Source organism: Sparus aurata, chromosome 2 (genome assembly GCF_900880675.1).
Source record: "Sparus aurata chromosome 2, fSpaAur1.1, whole genome shotgun sequence".
NCBI classification, from domain to species: Eukaryota; Metazoa; Chordata; class Actinopteri; order Spariformes; family Sparidae; genus Sparus; species Sparus aurata.
This window is the reverse complement of record NC_044188.1, coordinates 19,483,870-19,509,975: the sequence shown is the minus strand read 5'-3', so window position 1 is coordinate 19,509,975 and position 26,106 is coordinate 19,483,870. Positions and strand designations below refer to the sequence as shown.

The 26,106-nt window shown below is 42.3% G+C and overlaps 1 protein-coding gene across 8 annotated transcripts in view; it reads left to right on the top strand.

Annotated features, from left to right (window-relative positions):
- dync2h1 (dynein cytoplasmic 2 heavy chain 1) overlaps nucleotides 1–18,229 on the top strand; it is a 119,872-nt gene extending 101,643 nt beyond the window's left edge. For 7 of the 8 annotated variants that reach the window (XM_030393390.1, XM_030393404.1, XM_030393383.1 and 4 more), the window contains 10 exons: nucleotides 205–431; nucleotides 1,322–1,426; nucleotides 5,661–5,777; nucleotides 7,966–8,073; nucleotides 8,386–8,487; nucleotides 11,977–12,066; nucleotides 15,432–15,541; nucleotides 15,630–15,711; nucleotides 16,764–16,880; nucleotides 17,429–18,229. In XM_030393390.1, the coding sequence (XP_030249250.1) occupies nucleotides 205–431; nucleotides 1,322–1,426; nucleotides 5,661–5,777; nucleotides 7,966–8,073; nucleotides 8,386–8,487; nucleotides 11,977–12,066; nucleotides 15,432–15,541; nucleotides 15,630–15,711; nucleotides 16,764–16,880; nucleotides 17,429–17,590 (1,220 nt within the window). In that variant the 3' untranslated portion in view covers nucleotides 17,591–18,229. Of the gene's footprint in view, nucleotides 1–204; nucleotides 432–1,321; nucleotides 1,427–5,660; nucleotides 5,778–7,965; nucleotides 8,074–8,385; nucleotides 8,488–10,905; nucleotides 10,945–11,976; nucleotides 12,067–15,431; nucleotides 15,542–15,629; nucleotides 15,712–16,763; nucleotides 16,881–17,428 lie in introns of those variants that run through there. The other variant, XM_030393396.1, reaches the window with a different exon arrangement.
- Nucleotides 18,230–26,106: the final 7,877 nt, after the last annotated feature.

The following is a 26,106-nucleotide window of genomic DNA, read 5'->3' as shown; positions in this document are numbered from 1 at the left end:
CAATTACCTCTTTAATTTACTCTACCCCTGATAAGCATGACCTGCACAACTCAGCATTTGCATTTATATTTGAGTACTTGCCCTTTGTTGTATCTCCCTGCCTTTCCCTACGTATGTTTGTGTGCACAATTCTTTTGTTCTGTGTGCTCTCATTACACATGTTTGTAGCTTTTTTTGTGTCTGTGTGTATTTCTATCTGTCAAGGTGGTAAAGCTTTCCAGTGGGAGTTTGTCCACGGCCTGTTGGAAAGTGCCATCTACGGCGGACGCATCGACAACCCCTCTGACCTCCGCATCTTACGTTCCTACCTGGAGCAGTTCTTCTCCGCACATCTCTTCTCGTCCTCCCTCTCAGCTGGTCAGAGAAAGAGCAGAGGAGGAACGCGCTTCTTTCCTCCTCAGATCAGCCTTCCAAACTCCTGCTCTATATTGGTAGGTTGTCAGGGGTGACGCAGTGGTGTAACGTGTGCATTTGCCAAGTACGCATTTAAACACGTTTACAGTTGCAGGCGTAGTTGATGTTTGAAGGGCTCTTGAAGATGATCAAGAACTGAGTTCTTGCTACAGTGAAAGTAGGAGCTGCACTTTAAAGCTAAAGCTGCAATGTCCTCCTCAGCTCTCTCTAATGGTCCCAGGTGCGCTGGCAGAGAAGCAAAAGCAAATCAAAGAAAGACTACTGAATTAATGCATCCGAGCTTTTCACTGACTCGATTTACTGTTTGGTCAGTATTGAAGATTCATTAATCCATGTTGTGTGTAGCTTCATTTTAAGTTGGTTTATAAAGAAGCTACTACAAATACATCCAATCAGTTAGCCTTAATTTGACACAACCAGTTGTGGTCTTTTCATTACTTTGCTTTCTATTAATGCAGTTCAGTATATAAAGGAATGAAGTGGGTATACAAGCCCAACGCTGTTCATTAGGTCCCTGTTCATTTGAAGTCCTGCTAGAATGTGTTAGTATAGTGCAGAGACAGGGAGATACTATTTGCTATACAAAAGAAGTCAATATGGAAATGTACACTTTGAATTGGCAATCGCTGCAATTTAAAGTCAGTAGTAAGTGGGAGTGCAAGATGGATTCCTTTAGAGAAGCGGCATCAAACCGTATAAACAACACACCTAATAAAGGACAATACAGCTTTATTAATCCGATACTCCCAAACAGCAATCCAACAAGCATGCTACAGGGTTTTACATTTTCAGTTTAGTTGCTAAGAAACGCTCATATTTGTCTTGTATCCTCAAGCCACAGTATAAATAACCTTTCTCTCTTTAGCCTTTCCGTGTGTGACTAGTACATACCTGTGTGTCTTCCCAGGACTACCGCAGCGTAATAGAGAATCTCCCCGAGGATGACAGACCTGCATTCTTTGGTCTGCCTGCCAACATAGAGAGATCCTCCCAGAGAATCATCAGCTCCCAGGTGCACCGACACACACACATACACACACACACACAGCCACCTGCTTTTTCTCACACACACACACACAGACACCACTACCACTACCGGCACAGCCTCCATCTCTACCTTGCACATGCAGAAATGCAAATGCAAAAGGCACACACACGTTTATTCACATACATTCAGGCAACTATGCAGATGTGCGCTGACTCGAACTCATGCAATCGCACAGGAGAGCACATTCATCAGTATACATGGATTCACATAAAGCGTTCCAGTGCACACTTAGACGCTCATGACCATTGTGTGTATCAGGACTATCCTGTGCTGATGTGGCCAGTAATTGAAAGGAAAATGTGCATATGTAAGATCACACACTGTTCAATAGTATGCTCTAATATATGAATTTGTGACATGGGTATATTATCACATTGAATTATGCTTACTGCTCACAAAGCGGGACCGGCAGAAAACCACGCCATCATAATTTGGTGTCCTTTGTCATATAATAACAAAACAAAATGAACAATCAAAAGGTCTGCCATTCCCACGGGTTGTGGATTGACATCTGTTTCACACAACATGATTGGTTGATGCCTTCATTCATTCGCATTGCAAAAGCTTAGAAAAAGTCTCATTCACAAAAAACAGTCATATGACATACGATTTAATCACAGGAAATAAATGCCCCGGTGAATCATGGCCTTTAGTTTTCAGCGCATATTTAAATTGATCAGTATGGGTCATATTAAACTGATTAAAATCTGTGTTGTTTATTTTTTATCCTACTGCAATTTTCCTTTGCTATGACTCTACAGTTTGTTCCTAACACACATTATTGTAGACCAGCAAACTGCACAAATGCCTGAAAGAAATAGCAACCGGCCATCCCCCTGATGATATCCAAATTGAAAGCCTGTGTCACGTCGAGACACACATGGATCTGGCCACTTCAGATGCGGGTGTTTTCCAGTTTATGAAGCTCAAAACAAACGATTAGTTACTGCCAAAAGGAACTCACTTTTTCACTCTGGCAGGCTTTTCTTTTTGCCCAGTCACTGCACTCTTTGTACAGAAAGGCAATTCATCTCCTAATTACGGTTTAAATTACACAGTTGATTGCTCTACCAGATTGTGGGTGAAACCTGTGGCGATACATTGTATGATACTGCAGTTATTTTTCTATTTTAGCAGTCAGCTGTAATCTGTATGTGATTGAGTGTGCGAGTTAATACACATGTGCGTGTTTGCCCTTCAAACAAACCCCCAATCTCAGTGATGTTGCACTGACTGTTCAGGGGACATAAAAGCAGTTTATTTTAGGGTCAGGACTTGAGGTTAAAGCATTATACCAGGCAGCCATCCTTTTCCATTTATTTCACTACAAAATAAAATTCACCTTGCAGAGACATGAAACAAGGTTTAGATGGGTAATCCATCACAGTGAATACCATGTCTGCTTTTATCAGTTTCAAGGTTATGTTGTCATCACACCCGTGAGCATAAGTTGGTTTTAAAGAGTCTGCACGGCAGCAATAATGTGAATTAAAGGAGCAGAGCAATTAAGCATACTACAAACAGGAAAACAGATTTATTTAGATTATTACTGACCAAAAGGTCTAGTTTCTTAACTCTCTTGACATGCGGGTCTCCAATGATGGTGATGATAATATGGTCAGCATCTTCGTATCAAAAGTTGATCCAATCGACATCTGTACATCAACTTTGACTGTGTTTGAGCACCAGACATCAATACCACCTCTCCTTGTCCAGCTGTAGTCCTGCTCTCTGTTGGCACAGAATATGGTCCGCCCAGCGAGTGCAACAGCTTGACCCAGCATGTCATTTAAGAACTTACATCTATGTAATTAAGATCCTGGGACCCAAAACTGGGCTCATGCACAAACAGAAAATAAGGACCCCAGATTAGAAGCTACAAACTGAATTTAAGCAACGGAAGATCGCACAAGGCTAATGAGGCATGTCACCATGAGGATATGTGTGTGTGCGTGTGTGTAGTGGTTGATGGTCACTGCAGATTGTGACGTAACTCAACGCAACACCAAATGTTTTCTGCAACTGTCGGCGGTGTGTGTGTGTTTGTGTGTGTGTGTGTGTGTCTCTGTGTGTGTTTTTCAAAGAGAGAGATTGCACCATAAAGAAACGAAGAGAAGATACAATCATGAGAGACAGAAGAGAAACAGGATGTAAAATGACAGGTGCACGGCTGCACTGCTCTCTGTTTGTGACCAACCCTTTTATTTGTTTCTTGCATGATTCACACAGAACAAAAACTGCTTTTGTAACAGAACTTCATACACCTGTTCATGGAAATGCAGGGAATATGAAAGAGAGTGATGGTGACTGTTAAGGGAGTGATGGTTTTGGTGTTTCTGTGTTTGTACGTGTCTTTCTGTGTGCAGTCGCCCTCAACAAACACACAGAGCTGTTACAGCCTCCTGCAGTTCACGTGTTGTGTTAATGTGTTTAAGTCCATTCATACTGTCAGTGTGGTCTGCTAATCACCGCAACCACCAACGTAGTTTAATTCACACAACACCCACATGACCAATTGTGTGTGTGTGTGTGTGTGTTACTGTGTCTCTCTCCGTTCGTGATCGTCTCCCCTCCTGCCGTCATTTGTCACTGTCATGTTCATGCTCTCTCGCTCCCTCTCTCTGTCTCTGTCTTTTTTACCTTAATTTATGCCCTCTCCTCTCCTCTCCTCTCCCTAAAGACCCATGTCACTTTCTGCAGGTCGGGCACTTAACCACACACACACGCACGCACACACACGCATGCACGCACACACACACACACACACACACACATAAACATAACACAGCCCAGGGGACTGTCTGTGGGTTTGGGGGTTGCCATGTAAAATTAATGCATAATCTTAGTGTGAATGACTCAAAATGGGTTAGAATGGTCCTTAATGTCTACTGAGGATTCCCTTTGGGAATGTGTGTGTGTGTGTGTGTGTGTGTGTGTGTGTGTGTGTGTGTGTGTGTGTGTGTGTGTGTGTGTGAGACAAGCAGGTGGAAATGTATTACTAGGGTGTTAAAATCAACAGAATATAAAGATGTGAAGTATCAACAAAGTATATATTTCCCCATTAGTCTCAAAAAGTGAGATCTCTCTAAATGTGCCTCTATACACATACGTCTGGGTAAATAGCATCTGCTTTTGTTTTTTACACAAACACCATCTTGACTGAGACCATAAGAAATTGTTACCTGATTAAAAACCATGAGCCACATTTATGGATTGTACTGAATTAAAGTGAAAGCCTACCTAAATTGATTGCATCTGCTGCAGTTAACAGTGAAGTTGCTTGCACAGAGACGTTGTCTACTAACCTTTTACTCCCGGTTAGTTATGTCAGTAAATGCAGTTGCCGCCTGGTAGTCAGTGGATGAGATAAGAGTAAATCGTAATGTATTTAAATCCCTATATATTTGAACCCCAATACATTTCAAATCTCCATCCTCAGCTGCCCTAATTTTTACTGCTATCTGGTTTTTATCCTTCTCTCTCTCTCTCTCTCTCTGTCTCTCTCTCTCTCTCTCTGTCTCTCTCTCACACACACACATCACGCATGCCCACATACATATACACACACTTCCCCTCCTGAGCAGAGAAGATAAAGCAGGTGTTAGTAAAGAGTTCTCCTGGCCCAAATGAAAGCCATTTATCAGACGCTTTGCCTTCCTCACAACACACACACGTATAGAGACACACACAAACACACGTACACACACACTGAGTCAAGATAAAAGCACTATCCAGGACTCTAAGCCTTAAGCTAAGCATGCTTGATTAGGTGTGTAAGGAGCTGTTAGGAGATGTTTTGGGGGTTTGGCCTTTTTTCATTTGTAATATTCCAGGACATGAAACAGTGTTGACTGTCGCCGGAGAGTGTAGCCACTGGAGATGTCACTGACATTTTATTACAGGATTTTAAGAACTTGTTTTTTTATCGTACATTGCTGAAATAAACTGCACATTTTTCACAGAAGACAGGTGGGATATAGCAAATACCACATGTGCCTCTTTTGTGAGGGTTTTTTATCATCATTCACTCTTCGACTTGAAGGAAGCTGCAAGCAACATATGCCATTCATTTTTGGCCAACCTTTTACAAATGTGCTAAAGGACCTGTCTCATAAATATATATGACATTCAGGTAACAGATATCTCTGTCTCCACTTTCTTTATTAATTCTGTGTGTTTAAAATTGATTGCCTCACAGGTGATTTCGCAGCTGCGTGTCCTGAGCCGCTCAGTGGCAACCGGCTCAAAGTTTGACAGGGAGCTCTGGTCGAACGGGCTTTCACCCGTCCTCCACTTGTGGAAGAAACTCAATCAGGTCAGTTCATCTTTCCCTCTCTTCCTTTTCCTCCTTTTCCAAACTGAAAACTCATGCTAGTCTTCAACAAGAATCAGACCTATTTCTGTGATGTTGCCAAACTGCAAAGCTAGCCCCATAAATTTCATCTGTTCACATCTTGATCAGTTTGATTCAAAAGTTTTAAAGGTCTTTCCGTGTTTGAATCTTTCCCTCATGCATTGAAATTGCATACCATGTTGTCATCAAACTAATAGTCCTGCTCAGTATTTGCTATTTGGTGAGATTAGTTTAAAAAAAAAAAACACTAGAGCTGCAATGATGAATCAATGCCTTTGTAAAGGTAAACTTAACAACTGTTGGGTTGTGGGAAAAAAACAAGACATCTGAACAAGTCATCCTGGGCTTTATTAAACTCTAATCAACATATTTCGCCATTTTATGACATTTTATAAACAAAACAACTACTGTTATTAGTTAACTGAGTAAATAATCAACAATGAAAATAATGATATATAGTTATAGTTATGATAAGTTACAGCCCTAAACAAAAACACTAACACTTTCTAGTCAAGCTTTGACAGTTCCATGCTAATCTTTTTGTATGTGAAAATCATGTTTTTACATTTTCACACAGTAGCAACAAGTCTAAATTAAAAGCTGTGAAAGTTCATTGGAAATTAGCAGGGTCTACCTGAGCTCTGTGTGCGATAGCCAGAGGCTCGTCTGGTCGGGCAGCCCTCCTGAGTGTGGTTGCTTGGAGACTGGCACCTTTTCAAATCAAAAGGACATCTACCTCCACATTAAATAATTTAGCCACCATATTCCCTCTCTGGCGCTCTGCCTCTCTTTTATTCACTCTCCGGCTGTAAATCACACATGATCTCCCGCTCCTTTTCTCTCATTTTAATGTGTGGCTCTCTTTCCATCTCCCTCTCAGTCTGTAGCAGGCACAGTTGTTTTCTACTTACTGAGAAGAGACTGATTGACTGTGTTAATTGTTGCCATTGTATCACTAGCAAGCTTCCCATAGATCACAATTTACCCCCGACTGCTTTCAATTAGCTGGCCCTTTGTCGTCAGCTAACCCTCCGAGTTTGACCATCAGTGGATGTGTGTAGCTGGAATGCACATCCTTTTGCATGCCCATTATTTCTGTGTGTGTGTGTGTGTGTGTGTGTGCCCTTGTGTGAGTATATGTGTGTTTCTATGGATGCACTTTCCTGTCAGTGCCTGTAAACTGTGTGTGCATGACTTTGTGTATATGTGGAGATATGAATGTATTCATTTTGACAAATCTTTATGTAGTCTCCTCAGAGGGGAGAGAAGCACCAGACAGCGGATACTGTTTATTTGGCTGTTAACTCACATTTTTGAATGGAGACAATAGCAGAGCTGTAGTCAAGCTGAATTTTCTGCTCATTGTCTCATTTATCTCCAGCTCTCCATTGTCTCCATTTCGCCATCTATCCCTCCCTTCCTCCGTTTTTTCTTCTGCCCCTTACTAAGTAGAAGAGAAGAAAACAAAATAGGATATCTGCAGAGCATAATACAAAACAATATCAATGTTTGTTCACAATTATTTTTTTTCTGTATTTGTGTTTGTACACCAATACCAACACAAACACTTGGTGTACTTACGATAATTCTCCGTATTAACTAATGTAAACAAATTGTCCCTCTGGTTTCCACCACAGGGAAGCAATTCACTTTTTGGTTACATCTTGTTATTGTGGAAGAAGAAGAACCAAGTACAGAAGAATTTAGTTTATGTATGTTGAGCTGAGGAAAAACCCACAGGGACCACTGGGTAGATGCACTGTAGTAATGGAAGAAATAATTTGAAAGAACAAAGATGCATGCTGATGCACTGCAGCAGTTACAAAATGCATTATACATTATACTCGAAATAATGTCCGAGCTGCTGCTGTGTAGCAATCAGTTTGAGGAGAGTGATTAGTTGGTGTGGTGCCAGTAGTGCTTCATTGATAAGAGGGGCATAAAGCAACTGTACGATAGCATACAGCCTTGAAGCACTAAACATAGAAATATCTATAGCTCTGAGGTCATTAGTATAAGGATCAGCTGATTATATTTGCTGCACTTTCTCTGCTCTTTCTCTTTTTTAAATGACTCTACCCTTCTTATCTGTCTGTCCTCTCAGTATGTTAATATACTGCATCTGTCTGTCTGCTTGTCTTTCTATCAGGGCTCTACTCTGATTCACCAGAAGGTGGCCCCACCTACAGAAGGTCAGGGCTCCCCAGTCCTGTCATTCATCGCCCTGGAGCAGTTCAATGCCATTCGCATGGTCCAGGTGTGTCACCTTACCAAAGCTCTTACTTACTTACTGTTACATTATTTCAGAAACGATTGCTTCTTGTGCTTCACATTATCATCGGCTTGATGTATTCAAACTACTGTACAAGTGCATTACTGCTATTACAAGACACATTCATTCATTTTTTTTAAGAAAGCAAGGTAACTCTCTCTAACTACATCTTTGGTTACTGAGCACACCACTGAGCCCAGTCAGCCAATCACAGGGCCTGTCATAATGAACCAGCTCACAGAAATCAGATGGCAAAATGTCAAAGTATGTGCACTAAAACTGTACGTGTCGTCACAGAGTATCCACCAATCACTGGCTGCACTGAGCAAGGTCATCAGAGGGACCCAACTGTTAACTCCTGAAGTCCAGAAACTGGCCACTGCGTTGCTTAACCAAGAGGTAAGACATGCAGAAAGAAAGAAAGTAAGAACGAACGAACGAACGAAAGAAGGAGAGAGTGAGAAAGAAAGAAAGACACCACATTGTTTTAGAGGTGAAGATGTGGTGAAGCTGAGGCCACAGCAGCTGGCACACATATAGTATGCTAGTAAACTTGTAGAGTCTCGCAAGCACAGCATGTATCCTTGTGTGTGTCCTCGGGCTGAGATGAAGACAAAGAGGATGTGATGAGGTAGAGCAGGAGAGATGCACAATCAACCTTTTACTCCATCTATGTTTGTAATCTCCTGAGAGAAGCCTGGGGCTTAATTCCCTTTCCCTTCCTTAATTCCCCTTTTCACTGCTTCCCTCCCTCTCTTATTGTATTAATCAGCAGGTCTTTAGTTTCTCCCAACCAACTTTGTCCAGTTTTCTCCTCTAATGTTTTTCTCTCTCTTCCCTGGCCTCTCTCACATATTTCTTCACAATCCTCTTACTTCTTAACAATCAGTTCTACTACCAATATAAGATGTATTAGCTACCACGTAGGGCTCTGTGATAAACTTGGAATCAATATCACAATATTCATAGGAAGATCTTTACAATAACAGTGTAAAACATGATATGGGAAGTGTTTGCAAAATCAAAAACTAGATATTAAAAAAACAAACTGAAAAATATAAACAACAAAACCCCAAAGATTTTTCCAGTCCACTGTTTACGGCTACATCAGAACTGAATGTTGCAATCAAGGACACTCACATTACCTCACCAATGTACAGTAATAACTCAGTATATAAAACAGATGAGCTTGAATTTCTTGTTTATCAAATCTATAACTGTTTTGTATCCATTAAACTGGATGGCCCAAAGTACAGAGCCATTTCTACAACCCATTTTAAGGCCATCTCTATTTTTAGTTGTGCATAATCAAAATGCATTATTTCAATGAGTTGTTTGATAGCCAGAAAATGTGCATTTTGTTTATTTTGTTTTATAAATTAAGGTGGTAACATGTGTAAAAGTGTGTCAGTGTCAGACTTCTTTTTATCAGTTTGTAGCAAAATTAACTTGAAAACCTCCCATTGTCTGCACTTGTTTGTAACGTGTAGAATACTTATGTAGGTAGTGACAGTCAGTCCATATCTCCACCCGTAACAAAATAAATGCTAGATAGAAGAAAATAGAGTTTGTTCGCTTAAGCTGAAGCCCAACATTTTAATGTATACTTCACAGTATGTCATTGAATCCTTAAAGTCCTGTTTGTACTTGTACTACTTTACCTAATGAATTATTCAAAAAAGGAATTCTGTAAAACATTTCCACATGAGGAAACAGGTGGTTGTTGCAAGTACTTGAAAACACATCACAACAAAGAATGTGACTATAAGATACAACTCTGCAGAGTGCAGTCTCCAACCACGAGCCATTATCTGTTTAGACTTCCATAACTGATTGAACCAGTCTCATCCCACGAAGGAGAACAGAAGGAGCTGCCGGTGTGCTTTATTTATTTGGAAAATGGATCATACGAGGGGTGTAATGTTGTAAAAGTATGGCAGGCAGCTCTGGATGTATCAGCTCCATTGCCCCTCTCCTCAGCTGTGCAGTAAAAAATAATTAGATACTTGGAAACTACCCAAGTATCTGAAGAGAGTGGTAAGCAGCCCTGCAAGACAGAAAATAAATATCACCACTGCCTTAACTCAGCGAAAAGATCATTAATACCAAGACATGAGGGGTGATGCAGCGCTGGCATTTTGATGAAAGGTTAAACAATCTCTAGTATTAGTCAGTTTTTCAGTGCCAGTTGTAGTAATTACACACAAACACATAGCAGGGGAGTGTCTGAATGGTTGACCTGCAGCTTATAGATGTACAAGGTCCAATTTAATTCCATTAGCACTTCTAAGATTAAAAAACAGCAAATTCCTGGTTCACAATCTCCCGCTGTGTGCGTTTGTGTGAGGCAGCTCTCTGATCTCTGTTTTAACAGTTGAAGCAACACAGACTGACTAACCTGTGTTAGAGTTTACAGCTGTTTCCTGAGGGAAGCTTTCTTCTGCATCCAGCACACAAACATCGTAATTGTCGGGGGCCTTCCAAAATGAACCATTTGAGCATTTCAGAACTACACATTTATAATTAGCAACCTCTATGGTCAAGGTGTGGTTAAGGTTAGGCAACTCAAAGTACTTAGTTGGCATCTGGAAAGAGTCTCGTCATTGTTGAAGTAAACCAACTTTGGTTGTACTTTTGTACATTCATCCACCCCTTCATCACCCATCGCCCTTTTCGCTGCATCATAAGACATCACACCGCTTCCTGCTTTTGGGTGTCTTTTTCTTTTTCTTTTTTTAAATGAACAGTGCCCTCCACAGAAAAAAAACCAGCAACATTTGTTGTTTTTATGTTGAGGTAAATGTGCTTCTGCTACAGTTTCAGTGAGACAGAACACACAGCCGGATTATGGGAAAGGTGAGTCAAAGGACCTTTACAGTGCCGTTACATAATTAACAAAATATTTAATCTGTATTGTAAAACAAGCACTTTACAGATTCTGCATATCTGTTATCTCTAATGCTTCATTCACATGGATTCAGGCAGGCAGTAGACCACAAATAGTTTTAGTGCACGAGTGCAGTTAAACTAAGTAAGGCCTGCAGAGAATACTGGAGATGGTAATAAAGTTACAATATTTTATCTTTTTGCCCTCTTCCGCTGCAGAATGTACAACTGGATGCTATGTAGTTCCTTCACATAAGGACAACTCATGGTTGATGTGGCCAATGAGAAGCTATTTCTAGAACAATGACATAAAATAATAGACATGAAATGATAATGCTCATCCAAGGTCAGCTGGGATCAACTCCCTCAACCCTTCAAAGGATATGGTTAACCCTAACTCTTTTGTCTGAATCCATGTGAATTCAGTCTTACTAACATCAGGAGTTGTAGAGGACCTCTGACAATACATAAAAAACTGGATAGATTATGTTTTAACTGGTCACACTAGCAGTTCAGCCTCGGAGAATGCGTGGCATTTAGTGACTGATCCACAGTGTTTAAATGTGTGTTTGGAATGGTTTCAAGATGACCCAACAGGGTCCTGTATTGTCAGGTTTATCTGTCTTTGTTGCCAATTTAGTAGCTTTGACATCCTTTAGTGATAGTAGAGAGAACAGGAAACATGACAGCTTTATCAACTTTATAAAAATAGCTCTGGGCCAATTTTTTGTGCAGGACATTTAGCTACTTTCCCTTAAAGAATGTGTTCAGCACAGCTCAGAGAATCTGCAGTCCTCCTGCGTGTTGTGGCTCTCTGGGTTGACAGCTGCGACCACACAGCAGCCTGACTGAAGCCAGTAGCTTGCTGATTGCACAATGTCCACAGCGATAATAACATGGTATGCTTTGCCTTCTTGCTGACACTAGTTGTTTGGTATGCATTTTTTCATTACGGCTCTAAATAACTTCTCTTCCTCTCTGCACCTTTTATCTCTGTCTCAGTGCCCTCTAACATGGCAGAACAAATGGGAGGGACCAGAGGAGCCAATGCAGTACCTCCGAGCTGTAGTGACACAAGCTCTCGCTATACAGGTAACACATGCATGTGTTTATATAAAGAGACCTTGACTCTGTTTCTCTGCTAGTTCATCTGTCTCTAGTACTTACAAGAAATATGCATATGGAGCAAGGCAAACACACGTACAACCATCTTTAGCTGTGAGAGTACATTGTAATCCTTCGGGGGCGGAAATTTGCACCAGTCTGCTCCTTTGTCTTTAACAAAAAAATCAATGACAGACCCTCTGTGGGAGAACTGGTAGTAAAGGCATTCACTGACAACGTCACTGGTTATTAGAAAGCACCAGATGCCCCTGGGAGACCTCTGCGCTACTACTCTGAGCTTGAGATTTAACAGGCCTAAGAGTTTTCTAATCAGCATTAGCATAATGATGGAGGGATCCATTTAAATCCATGGAGCATTTATATCCTACCGGGAGCCTCGTCCTTCAGTTGTGATGAATATTTTGAGAGGACACTTTTGGATTTCTTTGGTTGAAATGATTTTTCAAAAAACTAAGACCTCAGATTATCCCACAATGGCCCAAGAACTTTTTTGCATGGTTTTGCAAACACGACGAGAAACCTTTAACTGCACCCGGGTCCAACAACCAGACTTAGCTTATGCCTGAAATTGTTTATGACTGGAGGCAACCTGTTGACTAAAACTATGAGAGAAAGTCTAATGTTTTTTTCAAAAATCCTTTATTAGAGAAAAGCAGATTATTATATTCAAACATGAGGTTTTGGGAAGTATTTGCCCTCAGTTGGTGCAAGGAAAGAAAGTACGCCTACTTCAATAAGCTTTGGCAGACTAGAATACACGCATGTACACACACACACGCACACACACACAAACACACACACACACACTTATTTCCATGTGAATTTGATGTGTTTGATTATTCATGTGGGCGAGCCTCACTGCCTGTCTATCTGTCTGTCTGCTGGTCTGCCTGCCTACCCATCTGTGTGTGTGTGTGTGTGTGTGTGTGTTTCTCCCTGTCAGCCTGCCTCTTCCTGCTCTCCATCTGTCTTCATGTGTGTGTATCTGGAGGCTGCACTGTCCTTAACTGTCTATTTCTGCCCATCAGTACTGAGTGATATCTCTGTTAGCAGCGTGTCTGTGTCCTGTTAGCTAATCAGTCTAATAAAGGCGGAGACGCTCAGAGATGCTGCTGTGTGGAGCCGCTGAAGAATAAAGAGCGAATGGCACAGCAGTGCACCCCAGACGCGCAGGACGACCTTGAAAACAACCAAATACTTACACACACGCGCACACGCACACACACACACACACACACACATAAATGCTATGCAGACCAGCACACACTGGCTTGCTGTATCATTAATACCCACAATGTTTGCTGCACGTCTTCCTCTGTGTGTCTGCATCTGCCTGCAAGTACGTGCCTGTGTGAATGTGGGTATGGTCTTGCATTTGTGCATATTTTTTCTTGGCATTATGCTCATCTCAATTTATCTCCAAAGCCAGTGCAGTCTGACGCTGTGCTAAAAAGGAATCCATTTATAATAGAGATGGGATCAGATGTTTGCACATTTTGCCTCGTGTTTGTCAGCAATTTTTCCTCAGCTGACCTCCAGTATCCACTAGTTTCTATGGTGATTTGGAAAAAACTGCCTACCTGTTAAAAAAAAAAGAAAAAAAGAAAAAGGAATGCAAAATAAAAGGGGGCCCAGAATCGATCAAGGCTTCAGTCTTAGGTCAACTCTCAAGGCTTAAATCTGGCCACTGCAGCCATATTTTATGATAAACAGGACAGGGATCAACAGATCAGTTGTTGGAAAGGAAAAACATACAAACTGAGGACTAAGATTGTGTTGTGAGATTTCATATCAGGCAAAGTTCTGAGTTATGCCTTTGACCAAAACAAAAAGAATAGTTTGCATGCTGAGAAATAAAGAAGCTGCTTATCTGATCAAAGCAGATGTTGCTGATGTTGCAGGCTGGATCGACAACATTTGATAGGCCCGAGAGAGGTCTGTCTCCAGTCATATAGATCCAAACTGTGTGGTTGTCATACACACCCCATTTGTCTGATATTAAAATAGGATCTGTATCTTGCTATGTTGTCTGTGTAACAAACAAATCTTATCGTGCCTTTGTGTTTACACCTAGCATTTTTAATGTGCTCTCGTTATCCCTTTTGAGATCAGTTCTCCTAATTTTAGGTCACGGCAAGTTCTGTGAGTTGTTGAGTCAACTTTACAAAGTTTGTAAAAACTCAGTGCTCTAATGGCACAGAATAGATCACACACTAAAACCCCAACATATCTACATAGTACAACAAAAAATGAAAGGACACACTTCAGAGAGGTTAGCCAGTGTTTTTTTTCTCCCATATTTTTGACAGGGCTGATAATATTGTGACCAAACAGGGCAGGTCCGAGCAACAGGAGCCTTTCTCACCTAAAATCGAGGGACAAGCCAAAATGTAGTTATAAAAATCAGTTGTTAACATGCTCTCTAAAGTGTGTCCTTTCATTTTCTGGAGGCGTTTCTTCATCAGAAGTCACGCGACGTAGATAAGTTGGGTTTTGGTGTCTTTCTCAATGCATCTCCCGTAGACTTCAATACAGCTGTCACCACAGTCTGGCCCCAAAGCAAGGTTCCTAGGGGCAGATAATGTGCCTGGATACCGATCGCATTTTCATAGAAACTGCAGTACATACACACACCGCTGTCTCTGCATGCATGTGCCACTTTATGTCTAAGTATACAGTATATACACACTCAAATGGGAACCTGTATGTTTATGCCTCTGTGCGTTTGTGTGTGTGTGTGCACTCTCACTATATTCCCATCAGCAGGTAATTGGGGTCCCCGTGTTATCAGCTTGTTGATGCGGTGATAAAAGGACAAAGGGACATTAAATACTCTATTGGCCCCACATTTTTATTGACTCCCTGTTTTGCCCTCTCCTTCTGTAACCCTTTTTATCTCTCATTAACAAACACACACTGACTCGGGATAGAAATTATGATCATTCCACTCACAGATCGATGTACTCTACGAAGACTGAAAAGAGCCAAATACAATAGAAGCACTCGCTGTTTGTAATCTTTGCAACTAAAACCATTCATGCCAAGAGAGCGAGTATTCAGAGCAAATATTTCTGCTCTCTTTTTTCGTGTCAAATTTCACCGCTCGAGCTGAAGAAAATTATATTCTCATTATCTTCCATTGATCCACTAAATGTTTTGCCTGACTCTGGTGTGAAACTGACTTTATGCCTGAATTACGTGCAGCCTTGGAGTGTTTATTCGTTATTTACTAGGTTTTTGGTTCATTAATCTGCGTGTGCGTGTCTCTCTCTGTACTCTTGTCTTTACGTGTGTGTGTGTGTGTGTGTGTGTGTGTGTGTATGTGTATCCAGAGTTGGGTGGAGCGTGCAGGCAGACAAGCTCTCCTATCGGACACCCTCGATCTGGCTGAGCTTTTCCACCCTGACACCTTCCTCAATGCACTGAGACAGGAAACTGCCAGGTAACACTTGACCCTTTTCGGGGTTTTTGTGAGATGGAATGAAAACATGTCCCAAGGTCAATAACACCGTTTTTTTCTGTGGTTTTAGGTCCATGGGTTGTTCTATGGATAGTTTGGTGTTCGTCTCGTCATGGAGGAGTCCCATCACGCAGGCGAAGCTGCAAGTCAAGGTAGAATAACAACAAGCGCACATTAACTTCAGGATCATGCATGCAGACACACACACACACACACACACACACTGCTCCCATCCAGCTGCAGAATACCGGCGCTATGAGCGAGGCAGACTCTGGCTGAGTGATAATTGGAAAATAATGGAGTAAGAAACTGCAGGAATAGAATACAGATGCAGATATGAACAGAGGAAAGAAAGTTGGAAAAGAGTTTGCTGCATATCCATTACAGACGAGTCTGCTGCCATTGAGTCACCTCTGGTCATCTGTGATGCATTTGATGGGCACAAATTCATACAGTTAATGGACGGCACAATACCACTCTGTCTTCTCTCTTTCCCTTTCATTCTCTGATTTCAGGGGTGATACAATTGCATTGTCTGCAATTCAAAAACTTTTAGGCATTTGTTTCTTTTTCCACCATGCCAGTAAAAATTGGCCCGGCATGACTTGCACTTAGTTATAATATACAAAGAGAGACGAGAAGGGTGTGGGTGCTTAAAAAGGGAGGCTGCAGCTGCAGGGAGGGAAGGGAACATTCAGACATCTGAGAGAGGAAGAGAAAGGGGATAATTGTTGTGAAGCAATGAGCTCCCTCACACACACTTACAGGCACACACTGTAGCTTTTTCTGGATCGCTCGCTCTCTCGCTGTCTCTCGCCCTGATTATGGTGATTTAGTAGTTGTCTGTGTATGTTCGACCTGACGCCAGAGTTCCCCTTATTGTCTGTACGTGAGAGAGTATTTACATGAGTGACTCAGGGATTTTCCACAGCAGGCCAGTGTGCGTAACATGCTTAGTTTTTCTGGTGACAGCGACTTCTTTCTTCATCGTCGTCGTCTTTTGCTCCCTGTCTCATTTCTCTCGTTTCATCCCTTTATATCTCACCACACCTCATCCTCTCCTTCTGTTTAATCTACTGTTTATAATCTCTCCTCTGTGTATCTTTCTCCTTCTCCTCAGTTTACAACCGCTGTTAATGTTTTAGTCGACCTCGCTCTTTTGGTCTCCCTTTGCTTCTCATCGTCTCCTTCACTCTTCCCTCAGGTCGGAGGTCTCCAGCTGGAGGGTTGTAGCTTTGACGGTGTTCACCTTTGTGAGAATCAACATGACTCTCCCAGTGTGTCAGCTGTCCCACCCTGTTACATGGCCTGGGTTCCACAGGTACGTATTTGTGTTTGAAACAGCGACATATTCCGTTTCACAGAGGAAATTTGTGTGCCTGAAACATGAACAGACAGACTTCGGGGCCAACAAAACACATTTGTGGCTCTGTTAATATACATTCTCTGATATAATCATGAAACTAACAGTGATTTACGTTTTTTTTTTTTTTTTTTAATCTAAAATGAAACAATACAAAACAAACCCTGCATTCGCATTCAGAAAAATACGCACTATCACGGCTTTCTGCCTCGCTGCAGTGAAGGTTCTGCAAGACGAACAAGGAGTCCCACACACACACAACGTCACTGATGTTGATCAATAATGAAATGTAGGTCAAGCCGAAAAAAAAGAATAACTCAGCAACAGCTTTTATGGCACTGTAATGTGTCGGTACGTGTGTCTTTTAAAAGACGTGTTTATGTTGAAATGAGTGTACCTATGCAGGAAGTTGTGTTTGTATTTGTGTCATCAATTTTGACAGCTTAAAAAACTTGCGGTGGCAGAATGTCAACACTTACATTCATTGATTTATGCTTCTATCATAGAACTCTGCTGCTGACTCCACTGCGTCGGAGGAGAGTATCTGGCTGCCGCTGTATACCAACTCAGAGAGGGTGAAGGTGGTCACGCACATCTGCCTGCCGTGCGGAGCGAACCCCAACCAGTGGATACAGACCGGAGCCGCCCTGTTTCTCAAACAGCAGTGAGCGGATGCTGCCTTAATGAGGGAGAAGCCCGTAGCAAGAGTGATGACAAGAACTTGTGTTGAGCACTGTAAGCCTTAGGTGGTGATTGTATTCTCATGAAAGGTGGATTTGAGCGGGCCGACGAAAACAGGATAAATTATTAACGCTCAGAAAATGAGCAGGCTTTTATATGGACACGACCGTTTTCTTGTTAAGCACCTCAGCTGAGAGCCAAAAAAACTAAAAAATCATCACACCATGATTTGCATAATGCGGAACAAGTGAAAGCACTAGAGGAGAAGAAAACAGTTTATGCCGTCTGTTCTGTGAATTAACAACAACACTAATATTTGAACGAGAAGACTTTTCTTTTTATGGAATGGAAAGAAAAATAGAGCAGCAGTAAAATCTTTAATGAGAAGCTTTGATACGACTGGCTCTTCTGCTGTTGTTATCATAAAACACTACTCCACTCATCTCATATATTTTAAAACAAATAGCGTTTAACTACTTCTGTAATTCTGCTTAGTTTCAAAGAGCAACATTATCCCGATTGTAAATTGCATTTTACTGAACGTGGTTTTCCTTGAGTGTTTGTCTCACGGTTATTTTTGTTTTGTTTGAGTGTATTTATTGAAAATAAAGGTTATATAAACATCATTATTGTTGTAAAGTTCAGCAGTTGTAGTCACTTAATGTTCCAGCATGGTGGTTGGTGAAAAAACTCAAAGTTTCTGCCGATTTGATTTCAGTTCAGCTTGAATTACTGGTGTAGGTTTTGAAAAATTTATTGACAAAGCACCAATGCAGACGTGTGTGTGTGTGTGTGTGTGTGTGTGCGTGCGTGTGTGCGTGTGTGTGCGTGTGTGTGTGTAGGTGTGTTTTGGAGCTGGACTCACCCTCCATCACACACTATCAGCAGTCACAACTGTTCAACAGTAAACAACACAGATCACAGTTCAGTATGCCTCGCACTCAAATCTGCTGAAACAGGCATGAAACGCTTCAGTGTCTGTTCCCAAAGCAAATGCTCTCTCTCTCTCTCTCTCTCTCTCTCTCTCTCTCTCTCACTCTCTCTCTCTCTCTCTCTCACTCTCTCTCTCTCTCTCTCACTCTCTCTCTCTCTCACACACACGAACACACACACTCACACACTCACTCACACACACAGGCGCACTGACGATTACTCAGTCCCTAACCTCTGTGTGATTGGTTGTGAGTTGAGGTTGAGCGGAGTCGGTGAAGCTGTGATGGATGGCCACAGAACTACAAAGAAGGGGAGGGGTGTGAGGTCTGTCAGGTGTGTACCTTTGTGTGTTTGTGTATGAATCCAACCAAGAGCCTCAAATTTGATTGATGGCTTAATTAAGACTTCTATCCCTCCCGTATCCCCTGTTCTCCGTGTTTATGCGTTTGTTTGCGACCGTGACTATGAGTGTGCACCCCCCCTGTGAGTGTGTGTGTGTGTGTGCGTGTGCGTTTTGCGGAGACAGAGAGAAAAAAGGGTTGGAACGAGGGAGGAGCGGGTATTGTGTGTGCACTGCAGTGTGACAAAATGGGAGTGAAATGGAACAGCGGGTTTAAAAAAGAGAGGGGATTGGATTTCGGCGAAACACGGCCCTCTGGGTCAGAGAGGGGAAGAGAGACAGAGGGATGGAGGCACGGAGAGAGAGAGAGTGTGTGTGTGGGGGGGGGGAGAGCGAGAAAAAAGGCTATAAAACTCAAAAATTGTGGAGAAACAGGAAAATGAGCGAGGCACGGGGGACAGAGGTTGGGAGGGTCAAAGGGAAAGAGATGGATGGAGAGGGTTGGGACGAGTATTGAGTGAGTTACGGAGAAACGAGCAGGAGGGCAGAGTGTGAAAGAGTGGGAGCAGATAGATAATATTCATTCAAATGATACTACAGAGCTGCTTTCCTACCAGGGTGTCAGTTTTGTTCTTCACCTTTTTCTACAGTCTGAAAGGGAACCTATTATGCTCATATCCAGCTCTGTATTTTTAGTCTGGGACTCCACTGAAGTAGCTCTGCGTGATTCACAATTTTTAAAAAAAGAAAAGAAAAGGATCCCTATTTATCTCACACTGGCTCTTTATGCAACCCTCAGTTCATCCTCTGTCTCAAGCAAGCCGTGTAAGCTCCATAAAGAATTCCGTAATTTTTTAAACCTGGGCCCTATGTATTCAAAAGTTTTGGAATCGTTCCCGTAGACCTCCTGCGCCGGCAGCAGCGACACAGCTGCAATGTGTAATCCCCTGGGGTAACTCTGACCGACGGTTTCGTCCACTAAAAGTGCTCGTTTTAGCCACTCACAAGGTCGAGGTAGCTGTTCCAGGCGTCTGGCAACATTACGGAAACAATTCCTACAGAGATAGACGTTTTCGTTTAAGGGAATATCCTTAGTAAACCAGAAACACAAGGAGGAGGAGAAGTGTCGCTCTTAAATCTTGTGAGAAGAGATTGTTGCAGGAGATGGAAACTTCTTTTTCAGAGTTGGAGAGTGAAATTTATTTCCAAAGCCGTGGGTGCATATTTCAGCTAGATGAGGACATGACAACTGTAACAACTAAACTTCAGAGATATTAGAGCAAATCTTCTGAAGTGAGTCTTGGAGTTGCCCCAATGAGGATTACATTGCAGGGTTATTACATCAAGTATGAATCATTTACACACCAAAATGTGTTAATATACTGTATACTGGTTTAAAAAATACCAGGATTCCCCTTTAAGGCCAACAATCTGTAGAACCCGCTCTCTTCTGATTGGACAGACCTCCTGGACAGCCAGCTTTAGTTATTGTTTAGCTAGTTAGCTCAATTAGCCATGCAACTACTTAGCTCAGTTGGCAGCCATAGCTAGTGGTCTCTGGCTCGCTGACTCTGGTCACACTGGGAGAGTTGTTTACATCTCTAGCATGGGAGCTTTATACCCGTGGCGGGGCACCCAGTGGGTAGAGACAGCGAGTAGGACCGCTAAATGTACAGCTATCTGTACAGCTAACTGTACAGCTAACTGAGCTAACTTGCCAGTGGCAGCAAATTTAAGAGTTAGCAGCAGTAGTATCCAGATCAGAGCCCTGTTTGGAGCCACTGTAAAGTATCTTGGTATGAGTAGACCAGTAGTGAAGCCATATTGATTCCCCCTCAGTGGCACATTAGCCAGAAATGTTTTTGCTCTGTGTAAAAATACCTGGATCTTCTGCAAAACTTAAGGATTGCAATGTCCACAGAGTGTGCACACTAGATGCTCCTGCTGGCTGAGCGGCGAACTATGTGAGTCTTTTGGGGCCCCGGTGCATCACATGACATTATAATGACACAGTTTGGCCAATAGGTCGAATTGTCCTGGGGGCTTTGAATAGAACAACTGACTGTGTGAATGGCCGTGTGGCTGTGCAGAAAATAAGGAAAGCACTTGGACCCCTTCGCATTGAAATTCAATGCACATGTCTGTATGCATGCACTCGGCGCACTGGTTGCTGTACGATGTGTAAGTCAGAGCCGACTCGAAAGCCTTTTCCTGAGTTGTTTAAGCAACCTAACAAAAGGCTGGTTGACATTTCTCCATTGTAGAAATTAGATTCCAACAGAAAGCGTTATCGCCCGACTCTTCCGTAACTTCTGATGACAACTAATCCCGCAGGCAGAGGTGGGGGAATTACCATCAGCATCGCAGCAAACAGCGAATAGCAAATGTTTTGCCGTGGGCTTGTTTCCAAGGTAATGTGTTTACAGAGTTTTTCCTTTATCACAAATTGGCATGCCAGGTTTCAGAAACTATTGTGATAAAAAAAATTCTGGCTCGGTGGCATTCAGTGGCTGCTTTTAGTGCGCCGTTTGTTTGGGTTTTTGATCATGAGCCCACACATTGTGAGTCACTGCAGAACAATGATTTAAATGCAGCACATTACATTGCATTCCTACAACTGACAGGAACTCTGATTGTCCTTAACATAGTGTTACAATCCAAACAGCCGTATGTTCTATGTAGAAGTGGAGCCCCAGGCATGTATGTAATTTGAATGCCTGGGCTGACTCCTGAGAGTCACCAAGCTTGTGTTATGTCTTCTCTCAAATCCCCCGCTCGCCACTCTGTTTTAATTTGTGTGACCCTCCTTCAATTCTTCTACAACTTCCTGCATTCATTCTTCCATGACGCCCAACAGTCTCAGTGTTTGGGGCTTTCCCTCAACTAAGATACAATGCTTACATAAAGCTCGCCTATGTGAGACATAAACATTTTCAATATCTAACACGCATATTTGCAATGTTCAGTCCAAATAAATACTAAGAAACACGAGGATGTAAACAGAAAGGAACAAGACCGTTTCATTTGTTTTCCTGTCGTGTAGATATGCAATCTCTCCATCTCATAGCGGGAGTCAGATTTGTTCATTTAGTCTGTCCGTTACACGGCTCGTCTAAAGCATCCAACCCTGGTTCTTTCTACCCAGCATGCTGACTGGGCCCACATCTGGTGCGTTCCCCTTATAAGACAAGAGTGGTAAAATGTTGTTGGTTCCTGCGCAGGGCTTATATTCTCATTTGGGTGTCTGGATTTAAAATGTTTATCACTGCTGCATCAGGTGTACGTACTCCAAAAACATACATGAGGTGATTCCAAGTTAGAACATTTTATTCTTTAATTTTTCACTGAACACCAAATGTATTGTGCCAGGATTTAGGAGAAGGTTTTGTGACTGTTTTAAGACTCCAGTCCTGGTCTATGGGGCACCCGCTGAAGACACCTCCGATCTCTCCCACCGCTTCCATCAGCTTCACCGTGGACGCTGTGTGAATCCCACATCTGCTCTGTGCCGTTTCCCTTAATAAACACCCCGGACTACAAAAGTTGTCACAGTATGTCCCATCTCAGCAGAGGGGTTTTTCAGGGGATGGGAAGTGAGAGGAAAAGCTAACGCTGTCCACAGGATGCTCAGGAGGAGGAGGATGGAAAAGTGCTGAAAATACACTGCAGCGGAGCGGAGTGGAGTGGAGGAAGCGTGGAGAGACATGTGGGGTGCATTACTTGCAGAATGGCAGAATGTTGTGGAGGACAAAACACTGGGCAGACGGGGCATTGAGAGAGCATCTTACTGCTGTGTGGGGTTAGTTGTTCCTGTGTTAGGAGGGGAGGATTGCTGCCTCATGTAGAAAGTCAGGGCCGGGACTGTAGAAGAGTGCAGTAGCCGCCACTGCTCCTTGTATGTACTTCCTGCTGCCGTGTGTGACACTGATGCCCGGCTGAACTCCGTCCATGCCGTCCAGTGAAGCCGTTCCCTAGGGAGTTGGATGGCATCTCAAGCTCAGACCCCGGGGGAGGGTCTCGCCAAGCGGGCGAGTTAAGTATGGTTTAAATATTGTTGTTATATGTATCTCTGTATGTGTGTGTATATAGGCCTATTGTGTAGTTTGCATATTGCGGGAGTGAGTAGGTTACAGGTGAGGGAGGGGTAACTGTAAGATGGTTTCACTGTAAACGGTATTGCAGTGCCTCCTGTGTTGAGGGTGGTAGCGTGCCATGATTTAAAATGGTGTGTCTTAAGCTAGAGTCCAGCCCTGTGTGTATTGGTTCTTCACTTAAATGAAGCGTGTATTGGCTGTCCTGTTATGACTGGTGCCTCTAGTTGGCTGTAGCCCTCCTCACCTCCATGAATTAGCTTTTTATATATAACTTGTGATGATTCAATAAAGATTGCCTTTTAGTGCTGTACCGTTGTGTGATTATTTAAAGGCTCTGACACTGGCAGTATTTTCCTGCTAAAGGACAAAACCCACATATATTACACCTATATTACCCACAATGCAATGTGGCTTCCACTGGAGCCAAAGAGGACATTGTTTTATGGTCTTTCACATACACAGTAACACTCCCCAAGACCTGTAAACACACTTTTTAATGGAGCTACCCTTTCAATGCTCACTGATTGACTGCACCGCCTGGTGTAAGAGCCAAGTGAAACAAATCAAGCACACCCGTGACTTTGCGTGACCAGCAGGCGCATGTCGGGTCAGGCTAAAAGAGGTAACAGTTACAGTAACAGAGTTACAGTAACGCGTTACAAAGTATCCTGTATAAGTAATTCCACTTTTTTTAGCGGTAACGAGCGTGTAATGAAATATTTTTTTAATCAGGTAACGCAATTACAATTACTGAAATTTAAATGAGTTTGTTATTCACGTTACTGTTACTTTTGTGAATAATTAACACTTTCAGACAAGAAGAGAGTGTTACACCATCCTGCTCGGCTCCTGGACCCTGGTCGGGAAGCACAGGGGAGATGATTTCCTCCAGGGCCAAGTTTATGTTTACCTTTGGGGTGAACCACCTTCATGTGTTATGTTGGTTGAGAAATAAAACCAGGTAGATTTGCTGTATCTTGAGGAGGGGTTGCCTTTATTCCACAGCCAAACTGCAGCCTATACTGTGCATAAATTGCTTGGTCGACTACTGTTACCTCCTTCGCTTTCCTTCCTCACACCTCACACACCACCCCATTCCTGAAAGGGGCTACGCCACTCTTACACCAACAGATAGGCCTACTTTAGTTGCTTCTGATCTGACGTCGCAGGACCTTATGGTGGTGCAATGATACACCGATCAAATCAATCAATCAGCATTAAACCACAGCATGGCAGACAGCGCTGATAGAATGAGCTCTCTCTACTGGAAGTATGGACATTGCTTTTCGCTCGATGAAATTGGAGACAAAAATGTAGTGGTGATTTGTCAATGTGAATTATGTGCAGGTGTAAAGAACCTATCCACATCAAAGAGTAGCAATTCAAATCTTATGAAGCACCTGTAACACACTTCGACAAAGCTAGTCCCTGCAGGTATTAAAGGGACTTTTGTACTACTGCTTGATTTGAAGGCCTGTTGCCCTGTTGATTACAATAAATAGGTCTGAAAATTATGCTAATTGTGTTTGACTGTTCAGTACTGTTCATATTTGCATTTAAAAAGCAGACATAAAAGTAACTTAAAAGTTACTTTCCCTAGTAACTAATTACTTTTGATATACAGTAAAGTTATTTAATTACTTTTAAAAGAAGTAACTAGTAACTGTAACTTATTACTAATTACTAATTTTCAGTAACTTGCCCAACACTGGTTTCGATATTCCCTGATCCCTGAGTCACAGAGATCAGAACCTTTTTAGTCTGATATATCTTCCTTCTCTATGACACAGAGCTCTGTTGGTGTAGAAGATGAAAACACATCAGCCACACAATTGAACTGGGTGACGGTGCTTCAGGTAAAAGAGACCTTTGCTGCGATTAAAATGTAGTTTATTTTGATTCAATCCCACATTGTCCTCCTTCGATATCCTCGCTTCAGCTACAAATCCGAGACTGAAAGTAGCCGAAAAAAAATGCACCATTTCCTCCTGTCAGAGTTTGCAATAATTTGTCCGTTATTAAAAATAAAACTATATATTTTTCGACCAGTGCTTAAAGGTTGACACATTCAGGAGGAACAAATGGGCTCGGGGCACAGAGCCAGAGACAGGCTGGCGAGCGACAAACAAACTGCTGTTTTTTTTTTTTTTGATTTAATGACAGCGAAGAAAGTATAAAGAATTGGCATCCTTAACCTATAAAACTGCTTATTAGGAGAAAAGCTTTCACAACACAAGGACACACACACACTCTTTAGAAGTAACGCATAATTGCTCAGCCTGCATATTTGCTGCAAATTAGTTTGTCCCTATAATAAGTTAACCCTTACATTGTCTACGTGTGTGTGGTTGATTCACGAAAAAGATGACATGCAGAGTGTTGCAGCCTGTTTTCTGACATCCTGCACTTTTTTTTCCCATTCTTTATATCCCGGCTGTAAACTTCCTCAATAATCACGAACATCAGTGTGATGTAAAATAATGTGTGATAGCATCTCTGCAGGGATGCGTTGCAGCGCCATCTAACATGAGATCTGTGATACCTCCATCCTGTAATGGACCTCTGCTTTAATGCAGCCCCATCATCCGCAAGGAGAAGGTAGATTTTAATAAGGCTCTGTAGCAGGCTGTCAGCAGCATTAAAACGTCCTGCACCTGCTAGTAACAATATATGATCCCCAATGAACATTAGAATAATTGCGCGGCATTTTCACCCACATCGAAAAAGATGAAAGGCCCAAATGAGCGAGCATATTTTTTTGTGTGAGAACACTGACCTCATGCTCTAAGAATAAATACAGCGTCATTACGGCAGAAGAAAGGCTTTGCAGTATTGTACATTTTGGCTATGACATCACGCACAGCTCTCAGCTCGGAGATGTAGCCAAAAGCTGGGTGAAACTCCCGGAGAGTGGACCATGAACTAGGATTTTTTTTTTGTCATGCAGCATTGGCAAATTGGTATGGGGTGTGGGCGACCCAGGGCCGTCCAGAGGATCATTAGTACCCATCTAACGAGCACTCCAGATATCAGTGAGCTGAGATGTCCATACAGAGCCCAAAGGAAATTATAAAACACAAGTTTCACATGGGAATTAACATGTTTAACAGGGTTTCACATGTAATCCCAGAGGTGT